The sequence below is a fragment of the Chrysochloris asiatica genome, unplaced genomic scaffold (assembly GCF_000296735.1).
Source record: "Chrysochloris asiatica unplaced genomic scaffold, ChrAsi1.0 scaffold00101, whole genome shotgun sequence".
Taxonomy (NCBI): Eukaryota; Metazoa; Chordata; class Mammalia; order Afrosoricida; family Chrysochloridae; genus Chrysochloris; species Chrysochloris asiatica.
The window spans coordinates 8,252,479-8,263,823 of record NW_006408619.1 but is presented as its reverse complement, the minus strand read 5'-3'; the positions used below and the strand labels follow the sequence as shown (position 1 = coordinate 8,263,823).

The 11,345-nt window shown below is 46.5% G+C and overlaps 2 protein-coding genes across 2 annotated transcripts in view; one reads left to right on the top strand and one right to left on the bottom strand.

The window, feature by feature from the left end:
* MRPS11 (mitochondrial ribosomal protein S11) overlaps nucleotides 1–2,203 on the bottom strand; it is a 10,465-nt gene extending 8,262 nt beyond the window's left edge. The window contains exons 1-2 of the mRNA XM_006867122.1: nucleotides 2,139–2,203; nucleotides 1,930–2,034 (exon numbers count right to left, since the gene is read on the bottom strand). Coding sequence (XP_006867184.1) covers nucleotides 1,930–2,034; nucleotides 2,139–2,203 — 170 coding nt within the window. The remainder of the gene's footprint in view (nucleotides 1–1,929; nucleotides 2,035–2,138) is intronic.
* Nucleotides 2,204–2,559: 356 nt separating this feature from the next.
* MRPL46 (mitochondrial ribosomal protein L46) lies at nucleotides 2,560–10,617 on the top strand. Its single transcript, XM_006867163.1, has 4 exons — nucleotides 2,560–2,787; nucleotides 5,689–5,875; nucleotides 6,706–6,879; nucleotides 10,367–10,617. The coding sequence occupies exons 1-4, from the start codon at nucleotides 2,560–2,562 to the stop codon at nucleotides 10,615–10,617; spliced, it is 840 nt and encodes a 279-aa protein (XP_006867225.1).
* The last annotated feature ends 728 nt before the right edge of the window (nucleotides 10,618–11,345 follow it).

Here is an 11,345-nt window from a genome sequence, read left to right as displayed (position 1 = left end):
TCACTGTACTCACCTGTAAACCCCCACCCTGGATTAAAGTCCTCTCCTCCAGCCGCCCTATGTGCCCATATGGCTGACCAGAGAGATCACAGCCATGCCCAATGGCCTGTGTCCCAGGGTTCTCAATCCAGCACCATGATGCTTCTTTGCTGGGGCAGCTCTCCTGTGCACTGGGGGTTACAGAGCAGCATCCCTGGCCTCCACCCACCAGATACCAGTGGCACCCTCATCATCTATCACTTCAAGGTTCGACAAAATAAAAAGGTCTTCAGATATTGCTAAAGTCCCCAAAGTGGGACTTTTCAAGGTTGGTTTGAACCACAGGGTCGGCAGTTCAAATCACCAGCCACTCCTCAGAAACCCTATATGGGGTTGCTGTGAGTCAGAACCAACAGAACAGCATTAACAACATAAGAAGATGTTGCCCACATCTCTATCGCTACACAAGATTGTTCTCTGAACTCTATTTCTAATAACCTATCTGGCTCCACTTAGGCGTTAATTGTTGTCCTCTAGTGCTGTTGAGTTGAGTCTAGCTCATACTGACCCTGTATAGGGTTTCCAAAGTGGCTGATGGGTTTGAACCACTGACCTTCAGTTAGCAGTCCAGTGCCTATGCTACAGTGCCACACCAGAGTTCAAGTGAGTTAGTTAAGCATCTCAAATTGGACCCAGACAAAGCCAAACTCCTGAAGTCTTCACCATAATAACTGACAACTCATCTTCGTAGTTGCTCAGGTCCAAAATTACTCCTCCTTCACGCTTCTCTTTTCCTCACACCTTACATTAGCACTTCCTGTTGGCTCTCCCTTCAAATAGATCAGGCTCCATCTCTTCTCACCTGGATGACCTCAATAGTTTTTAACTACTTAAGTGACTTCTCTTGACTTCCATCAGTAGTAACACAACTGGCAAAAGCTCCTTTTTAAAGAGGAGACAAGCTCATGCCACATCTCAACTCAAACCTCTCAAGAGTAAAAGCTGGAGCCCGTTATGATGGCCCGTTATGAGGGTACATGGGATCTGGCTGCCGGAGGCTGCTGCCCGCCCCGCCCCCACTCTCCAACTACAGTGGACCCTGAGAGCCAGGAGGGCTGCCTTACTTTCCCAAGTTCCCTGCCTTTGACAGGCTGCAGTCTTAGTACTTTTCGATTTCCCAAGTTCCCTGCCTTTGACAGGCTGCAGTCTTAGTACTTTTCGATCGCTATTTATTGTTGTTAAGTGCCGTCGAGTCATTTCCAGCTCACAGCAACCCTGTGTAAGTAAGGTGTACAAGGAGGAGCAGCAGGCACGTTTGAACCACCAACCTTGAGGTTCAAACTAAGTTTGTGGTCCAGTGCTTACCCTACAGCGCCACATCAGGACTCCAGCTCCTTATGCTACTGGGCAAATGACAGTGTGACTGTTTGCATGCTTGCCTTCCAAGGTAGACTGAAGACTACCTGTGGGGAAGACGTTTTTACATTTGTATTGTCAGCAGCTGGAATGGTTCACAGCAGCTGTTAAGGGCACTTGCTTGGAGGTGGTAATAATACTGGGAGGCACAATGACGACCCTGGACGTGGACGACGACCCCAAGACCCTGGACCCTGAACGTGGACGACGACCCTGGACCCTGAACGTGGACGACGACCCCGGACCCTGGACGATTTCCAGCAAGGCCTCGGGTTGCGATGATGTGCTCCGTAGCCTAGGGATGATCATCCACTAGTCACTTTACAAGTGTTCAGTGAGCACCTATTTTGTGTCAGGACATTCTCACGACTTTGCTCCTTGTTATCTCCAGTTAAAAGAGACACTGTTGAGGCTGCATTGATACCAGCTCATGCAAATGGCCAGCGGGGTCTCACTGGTTCTGACTCTGGAGAGTGACGGGCAAGCATCGCGGGAAGTTGGGCTCGCGAGGACCAAAACCTAAGTGGCCCTCACCTGAAGTTGCTCCGGCTCAGAGATGCCGCCTTCTCCTCAACTTCCTTCTTCACCGCCTCCTCCTGCAGCTGCTGGACGTCTGTGTGGATAGTCACGGCCGGCACCCTGCAGGGAAGGAGAGTTCGGTGAGGTCAGGCCGAACGGCCACAGGAGCCCAGGTGGCTCTTAGATACAAGGTGGGATGAGCTCGGAGGGGCAGTCAGTCTCACCCGGTAATCGGAGCGCAAACCCAGGACCGGCAGAGCCGTGACCCTGCTCGCCGTACCACCTGCATGGCTTGATTTGACCCCAGCTAGTTCCCGTCCGCGGAACCTGGTGTAATTGAAGTGGCGCCAGCACCAAGAGTGCTTGTGGGGGAGACAGACGAGGTATAGTCTTACAATTCTTATTTTTAAGGCCAATTTAAGGGATTTATCAAAGCCAAATGGTTTAATAACTATTATTTTGGTTTGAACTGAGAATTTTTTCTTGTTTCTAATGTGGTTAAGATGACAAGATCTCCGTCCACCCCTCTTTTTGGAATGGTTTATTCCAATAGCGAGTTGAGCGTTCTCCCGCTGTCTTGTGGGAGCGTGGGGTTGGCTGAGGACACAGCCGCGGCTCGCGGTGCATTGTGGGGAGAGTGGAAAGATGGCGGCGCCCTTAAGGCGATCTCTGTTTGGAGTGGCGCGGGGCCGGTGGCGATTAGAAGGGCACTCGACGGGTACCCTGAGTGTTCGCAGCTTGGCCCTTGAGGCCGCACCCGCTCACAGTGGGTCTCCATGGCGGTTGTTGGGCGCTTTGTGCCTGCAGCGGCCACCACTAGTCTCGAAGCCGCTGACCCCGTTGCAGGAGGATATGGCGGCGCTGCTAAAGCAGGTACGACGGAGATGCGGTGTGCGACTGCAAGGTGACGTGAGGAAGCAGTACAGTCAGATGTGGGTTCGATCCTAACTCCGGCCCCAGTTAGTCTGTGACCACTGGGAAGTCACTTCATCCTTCTGCTCTGTACTGTCAAGTCGATTTCGACTCAAAACTGTCCAGAGTAGAATGAGCTCGTAGAGTTTCCTGGGCTACATGCAGGGTCGTGATGGGTCGGCACTGACTTGACGGCGCTTAACAACAAGAAGAATCTTTAGAGAAGCAAATCTCTAGGTTTTTTCTCCTATGGAGCGGCTGGTGGTTACCTACCACATGTTTAGGTTAGCATGGGAGCGTAAGCACTGGACTACCAGGGCTGCTTCAACTGGAATGTATTGTCTGTAAAGGGGGAGCTACGAGTAAAGCGTTACTAAAGCTAATACAGAAACCGCTGCAAGCATATACTGACAGAACTTCCAGAGGTTGTCTGAAAGCAGAGACTATCAGAAAGATGTTTACCTGCGCTTTATTGACTACGCAAAGGCTTTGGATTGTGTGGATCGTGACAAGCTATGGACAACATTGCGAAGTATGAGTATTCCAGAACACTTAATTGTGTTCATGAGGAATCTGTACCTGGACCAAGAGGCAGTTGTTGGAACAGAATGTGGGAACACTGAATGGTTTAAAATTAAGAAAGGTGTGTGACACGGTTGTATTCTTTCACCATACTTATTCAACCTGTATGCTGAGCAAATATTCGAGAAGCTGGGTTTTATGAAGAAAAACGTGGCATCAGGATTGGAGGAAGACTCATTAACAACCTGAGATATGCAGATGATACAACCTTGATCGCTGAAAGTGAAGAGGAATTACAGTATTTATTGATGAAGATCAAAGAGCACAGCCTTCAGTATGGATTACATCTCAGTGTCAAGAAAACAAAAATCCTCACCACTGGACCAATAAACAACATTCTTATAAATGGAAAAAAGATTGAAGTTGTCAAGGACTTCATTCTTCTTGGATCAGCTATCAACACTCATGGGAGCAGCAGTCAAGAGATCAAATGACGTATTGCATTAGGAAAATCTTCACAAGACCTTTTTAAAGTGTTGAAGAGCAAAGATGTCAGCTTGAAGACTAAGATGTACCTGACCCAAGCCATGGTGTTTTCGATAACTTCATATGCATGTGAAAGCTGAACAGTGAATAAGGAAGACCAGAGAAGAATCGATGCATTTGAGTTACAGTGTTGGAGAAGAATATTAAAAGCACCACAGACTGCCATAGAACCAATCTGCCTTAGAAGAAGTGCAGTCAGGTTACTCCTTAGAAGCCAGATGGCAAAACTTCTCTCATACTTTGGACATATTGTCAGGAGGGACCAGTCGCTGGGGAAGGATATCCTGTTTGGTAGGGTGGAGGGCCAGAGAAAAAGAGGAAGACCCCCAGCGAGATGGATTGGCAACGTGGTAACGTCAATGGACTCAAACGTGGCAACAATTGTGAGGTTGGCCCAGGATCAGGCAGTATTTCGTTCCCTTGTGCATAAGGTCACTATGAGTCAGTACTAACTCAATGGCACCTAACAACAACAACCTTTCTGAGTTGGTGTTCAACAAAAGGTAGTTCCCTTCTTTTCCTTGACTTTGTCATGTTAGACAACTCCTTGTAGATGTTCTCCTTGTTGGTTCTAGGCACTAGGAACACAGTGATGGACAGGACTGACTGCCCGTCATAGCCAGCTTGCAGTCTGGAAGGGAGAGAGTTTTTGCGATGTGCTGAGTGTTAAGAAGGAGACTGTGAGCACATCTGTAACCTGCCCTAGATAAAACCTGCCCCCTTTCCTTCAGGATTACTTATGTGAGCGACAAGGGAGGAAACATGGGCAAAGATTGGATGTAGCAGCTATGAGGATCCTAAGCCCCCAGAGATGAAGACTGAAGGGCATTAGATTTCCCCAGGGTTTGAAAAATGCTTGAGAGCTATAATCTCTTCCATGTTTTTCACTCAGTGCATTCAGTTACTCAGTCTCAGGTATCCCACCCGATCTCGTGGGAGTCCCAAACCATGCGTGGCTGCTGCTGGTGGTATGCTGTGGAGTCAGGTCCTGCATGGCTGGAAAGGCCACAGTAGTTCCTGCTCTGCAAGTAGCTGTCAAGGAAACCCACAGCTATTGAGTTGATTCTGACTTGTGGCAATCCTGCATAGGGTTTTGAAGGCCACACATCTTTAAGGAAGCAGAAAGCCTTAGCTTTCTTCCAAGAAATGGCTGGTGGGTTTGAACTGCTGACCTTGGGGTTGGTAGTCCAGTGGTTTTCCAAGAGGGCCACACGAGCTCCTTAGCTATCAAGGAATATCTTGGTATTTAAATGCGATTTGTTAAGTGCCATCGAGTTGGTTCCGACACAGCGACCCTGTATAGGGTTTCCGAGGAGCGGCTGGTGAACTTGAACTACTGATCTTGTGGTTCAAACCACTTTTGCAGTCTAGTGCATTAACCCACAGCTCCACACCAGGACGCCTTAGTGATACTTAAATTGGGGTCTGGAGAATGAGTAAGAATCTCCCAGGAGAAGAATGTGCGGGAAAACCTAGTCAGAAGCAGCAGCATCTGGAAAGTCCAGGAGGCAGGAAAGTCCGTGGGGGATGATATTCTGATTAGAGACTGACGTTGTTGCCGCAGGGAAAGTGGACAGGCAGTACTTGTTCCAGTCCTCTCTGTACTTTTGTAGTGACCTTGACCCCAATCACATCCTAACGTTCTGGCACAAAGTGCGTTTTTGTTTCTCTGCTTCTTTTCTGTATAGTGCGTGAGTGTATGTGTGGTTATGATGAGTGGTGCACGTGTGCGTGTGCCAAGTGTGCTAGAACTCTGTTTTACTTGTTCTACTTTATTTCGTTTCATTTTCCTAGATTGAGGTAGAAAAAAGCCTGTATTCAGACCACGAGCTGCGTGCTTTGGATGAAGCCCAGCGACTGGCAAAGAAGAAAGCCGACCTCTGTGATGAGGAAGATGACCAGGAGATACTGTTGGTACAGGATTTGGAAGATATGTGGGAACAGACTTTCCTGCAGTTCAAACCCGGAGCTCGCATAACAGGTCTGTACCTCCGTAGGCCAGCAAGAGGGAAGGGAAAGAGGGTTGTTCTGTTCCCAAATAAAGAACAACTTTAGCACCTGCTTTGTGTTTTAAGTAACAAATAGATTCAAACAGCAAAACTTCCAGAGGAGATAAAAATCCTTTTTCCCCTGTTACTCACATCTCTCCTAAGAAAAAAAATTTAAAGGTCTGCATTATTTTTGAGTGGGAGGCAAAGGTTTTGGGATAATCCTTTGTCTATTTAACTGTTGAACTTGGTGAATGCTATCTGAATTTAACTCCTAATTTGGGATTGAGGAAGGTTAAATTAAGCTTTTTTCCACTAGTATTCATGAGTTTTATCTAGAAGCCTTGATGTGGTGCTGTGGGTTAATGCATTGGACTGCAAGGTCGGTTCCAGCCACTCCTTGGAAACCCTCTGTAGGGTAGCTGTGGGTCAGAACCGACTTGATGGCCTTTCACAACAACAACAATAGATGAAATGGGCTTGGACCCCTTTATCCCTGCTGTACAGTGTCAACACTGAGGGAGCGGTGGGATTGGAATGAGTATGAACATCGCTTCTTTTCCCAAGGTTTACAGTGCTTCCTTGCTTCCCTTCAAAGAGAAGCTCAGCTCTTGGCTTCCTTCTCTTACCTTCTGGTTTCCAAAAATTGTGAGGTGTGCCCGTGGAAGAGCTCAGGCTCAGGGAGGTGGGTCAGGGTTGGAGTTTGAGTGTCCGGTCTGTGAGAGCAGGTGTCGGTACTGTACCTTAAAAGAAGACTGCAGAGTGCTTAAGAATCTGGCAGGTCCCAGGCTCATTGCCACCTCTGACTACCTTTTCTTTATAGAAGCTGATAAGAAGAAAGACCAAACCTCACTGCACCGGAAGCTAGACAAGAACCTCATCCTGTTGGTCAAAGAGAAGCTTGGAGACCAGGATGTTTGGATGCTTCCGCAGGCAGAGTGGCAGCCTGGAGAGACCCTCCGGGGAACCGCTGAGCGAAGCCTGGCCGCGCTCTCCGGTGAGTTCTGTCTCCCACTAAACAACACAGAACTCACTCAGATCCACAGCCAGAAACTCCAGGGATGGGAGTCAAGTGGGGTGAGGAAGTTAATGGAAATGGTTATGAAATTTTCAGCTACGAAAATCTAGATAAGGGTTTTTCCTAGGCCAAGTGAGAGTCTTCTCTTTTGTGTCACCAAAGATTTTGAATTTGGTATATTCAGAATTGATGTTTTCACCATTACCTCAGCCTGCTTCTCTTATCTTTACACGCTTGCTTTTGGCACTGTCACTTGCCTGTTCAGCCAGCTGCAAACCTTACACTTAGCCTTCACCTCATCCTCGAACCCACAGGGCCTTGTACCTGGTCTGTGGTCAGTGGTCCCTCTTTATTCCCAGCGCTTTCGCTCTGCGCCCCCCTTCACTTCTCACATGACAGCTGTTGTTGACTCAGCTCCATTTCATGGGGAACCGTGCCATCCCTGTGTTTAGCCATAGGGTTTCACTGGCTGATCTTTCAGAGTAAGATGGCCAGGCCTTTGCTTTCTGAGTCCACTGTAGCCTGGCAGCTCAGCTGAAACTGGCTCAGCCTCGTAGCAAAACCCACCTGTCACTGATGGCTGTACTTGAGGTGCAATGACCACAGTTACACCCCAATCTTCTGAATGGAAGGTGAGAATTCTACCACAAAACCCCCAGGGCCTCAATCCCTGCTCATGACTAAGGTTTCTCATCCTCCTCACTAAGGAACTTTGGGGCTATATCATTCTTTTTTGTGGAGACCTTGTCTTGTGCGTTGTAGGATGTTTCGCAGCAAAGTGCTGCACCATAGTAGGTGCTTGCTGAATGTCTGCTGAGGAGCTGGACTTGGAGTTTTTAAGAGCACAGCCACTTTACTGATCATATCAGCAGCTTAATTTCCTGCTAACCGAACAGCAGAGGCCAGTGTGTGCTCCCGGGATCCTCTCACAGGAGGGGCTATGTAGTGTGTACAAGCACAGTGGGTAGACTTCACACCTGGAGCTTTGCAGCTGTCCGTTTCCTTAGGTTACACTAGGGCCTTGCAGCTGTGTGTCTTGCCAGGATCCTTGTGTTGAGGTAGTCACGTCATATGACATTCATGCCTGGTGCTCATCTCGATGTCCTGTGTGTCATGTGGGGCCTTTCCACCTCTGGCTTACACTTTACTCCACCTAACGTCCCTACTATGAGGAAGCAGAGTAAAAAGAAATGTATCAAAAATTGTAGGATCTATTTATGCTTAACATATTCATATAAACAGAAAATCTATTGGTTCATTTGCTTATTACCAGGACCAGTTGCTATTGAATCATCTCCAACTCATGGCTCCCCCTATGTGTCCGAGTAGATCTGTCACCATAAGGTTTCCAGTGGCTGCTTTTCCAGAAGGAGATAGATAGCCAGGACTTTCCTTCTGTGGAATTTCTGAGTGGACTCGAATCACTGACCTTTCTGTTAGTAGCCAAATGTGTTAGTTCATTAAATGGCACTTTCAAGTTTTTGATAGTTACTGTCCAGTTGTAGAGAAGTGCCTGCTTATCCAAACTTCATTAAAAAAAAAGATCCCTTTGCATTTGCATTTTCCTCGTTGCCAGTGAGGGGACCACCGAGGCTTCTTAGAGTTTACTGACTGTTTACAGTCCTGCAGGAACTGCTGAGCCAGAGCCTCTGCTTGTGGGTGTCGTAGGCTGTGCTCTTTTTATTGTCTGTTCTGATTTTCAAGAGAGCTTTGTAATTTTTAATCCATTTCCCCCTAGATTATGAAAAACTAAGACCTGCTTATTGAGTTTTGGAAATGCAGAAAAATATATAAAGAAACAAGTGAATTTTCTGCTACCACCAAAGCTAGATAGCTACTACCAACATTTTGTGTTGTAGGTAAGGTGGTATTTTTTCTAGTATTGGGAAAAAACCAGACAATGGATATGGTGAAAAATAAGAAGTACTCTTTCCTTCTCAGAAACAACCACAACGGACAGTGTCTGTGGGGATCTTTGAGGCCTTTTCTATACATATGCAGTTTTATCTCCTGTTTTCTCACATCAGCAGGAATGTGTATGTACACTGTTAGGCACATTGCATGGATCCCTGATGGTGCAGTGGTTAAGTACTCAACTGCAAACTGAAAGATTGGTGGTTCAAACCCACCTAGCAGCTCCAAGGAAGAAAGCCCTGGCACTTAGCTCTGGTTGTTGTTGATGTTGGTAAGTGCCATTGAGTCAGTTCCCACTCAGCGACCCTGTATAGAGTTTCCAAGGAGCAGCTGGTAAGTTTGAACCACCATCCTTGCGGTTCAAACCAGCCTTGTGGTCCATATAACGGCCACATCCCAGCCTCTGGGACACTTCTTGGCTACATGCGGTTGCTGATGAATCAGAATCAATTCGATGCGCTTAACAACATCTATCTTGCATTTTCCTCTTGAAAGTTGCTTTAACATTTTTTCCCGTAAACAGCACATAAAGATGGAAAAATGGCTTTTCATTGTTTTAATTTGTATCAGTTGTTAATAAGATTGAGCATCTTTTAAGGTATTTTATAAACTGTTGTTATTGTCATGTGAATTTCCTTTTCATGTGCTTGCTTCACCTTTGCTTAAGGTTTGTTTTTGTGTTTTTGTCCCCTTCATTGATTTCTAAATGCTTATTAATAGCTCAGCATTGGAAGCCCCTTAAGGTATTATCCCCTCGCTGACTGGGGCCAGAGTGTTAGTCTTAGCTGTTGGCTTTGTTTTTTGACTTTTTTTTTTATGCTTCATCTTTCTTTGCAGAGAGAGTGAATATTTACATAAACAAAAAATGTGTCATTTAATATGATTTGAATTTTGGATTTTCTACATTTTCTTCTTTTTTTAATGAAAAGTGAAAAAACAGACAAAATTAGGAAACTTGAAAACCCCTGTGGCACAGAACGAGCAAACAGAATGATTTCCGCTTTCAAATCTTTGATCCACATGGTATCGATGGGGGTGCACGAGAGGGGGACCCCAGCTTGTTTTTCCCGTATAGCGAGTTCGTTCTCCAAACGGTCCTTAATGATTTTGCCATCATTTTCCCGTTTCTTTGTAATCCTGTGTTAAAAGATTGTGGATACTATATCCCTAACTTTCTTGGTCTTTTTTATGTTTGCTTTTATTTTTATTTTTACCGTATAGAAATTTTATATCATCAAATCTAAGCTGCTTGTCTGGCTTTCCCTTGTCATCCTTTTTGAAAGGTTGCCCTGGTTTTTCATCAAGAGGTGGTGACAGGGCTGAGTCTAGAACCCGGGTCTATAAACTGTGTTCCTGACTGCCAGCCTCAAAGCAGTAGCTTGGAACTTGGAGGCCCAGGGGAAGTGTTTACCTTAAGAGGGGAGAAGACTGCTTTCTGTAGTCCAATGCTCTCACCTCTCAGAGTCTGAAAGGACTCCTGAAGAGAGAGAGCCTCTATAACTTGGGGAGCCAGCGTGAATCACTGTCTGTGTGTTTTGTTTTTTCCCCTCAGAACACAACATTGAAGCCAAGTTCCTAGGAAATGCACCCTGTGGCCACTACAAGTTCAAGTTTCCCCAGTCATTGCGGACAGAGAGCAACCTGGGGGCCAAAGTGTTCTTCTTCAAAGCACTGCTACAAACTGGAGACTTTTTCCAGCCCAGGAAGAAGGGCCAACATGTGTGGGTCTCTAAGGAAGAGCTGGGTGACTATTTGAAACCAAAATACCTGGCCCAGGTCAGGAGGTTTTTTTTGGACTTCTGATGGACAGGGCTGCCTTTGGACTGTGCTCACCCACGTCAAGGATTGGGCCTCGAGGACATTTGTGCGATCACCCCATCTTTGCAAGGAATGCCAGGCAGCAAAAAAAATTTTCAGAAATCATTGTGTGGGTCTCAGTTCAAATGCCCTTGGAGGACGGCTAGGCCTCTCCCAGAGAAGAGAGAACCACTTTTTGAAATGCGTTTCTGTGTTTTTCCAAGCTGAAATGGAGTATCACATTACTGTACACGAATCACCCTGCTTACTGGGCCCAGGGAAGAGCAGAAGCCAGCAATCACCCCAAAAGTCCAAAGTTCTGTGAAAGCTTCTAGAATCTTGAAAACAAAGTTCTCTGTCATGTCTTCACCATTTTGTCTGTTTTTTCCCTTTCCTTTCAACTTGATACAAATCTAACTTTGAAATACCATCTTTTTTGAAAGCATTTGATAATTTAAAAATAACTTTTATCTGTTCATTGCTGTTGAGCTGCTTCGGACTCAGCACAGCCCTCTAGGACACAGCAGGACTGCCCTGTTGGGTTTCCACAGCTGTCTTCTGTACGGAAGCCCACTGCCACGTCTTTCTCCCAGAGTGCTTAGTGGGTTTGAACCAGCAGCCTTTCAGTTAGTAACTCAGCACTTCACCACTGTACCACCAGAGCGCCTCTGACCTGAAACAGTCTTGCATAATAATGAGCAAGGCTCAGCTTGTCCTCCCTGTCTTATAAATGG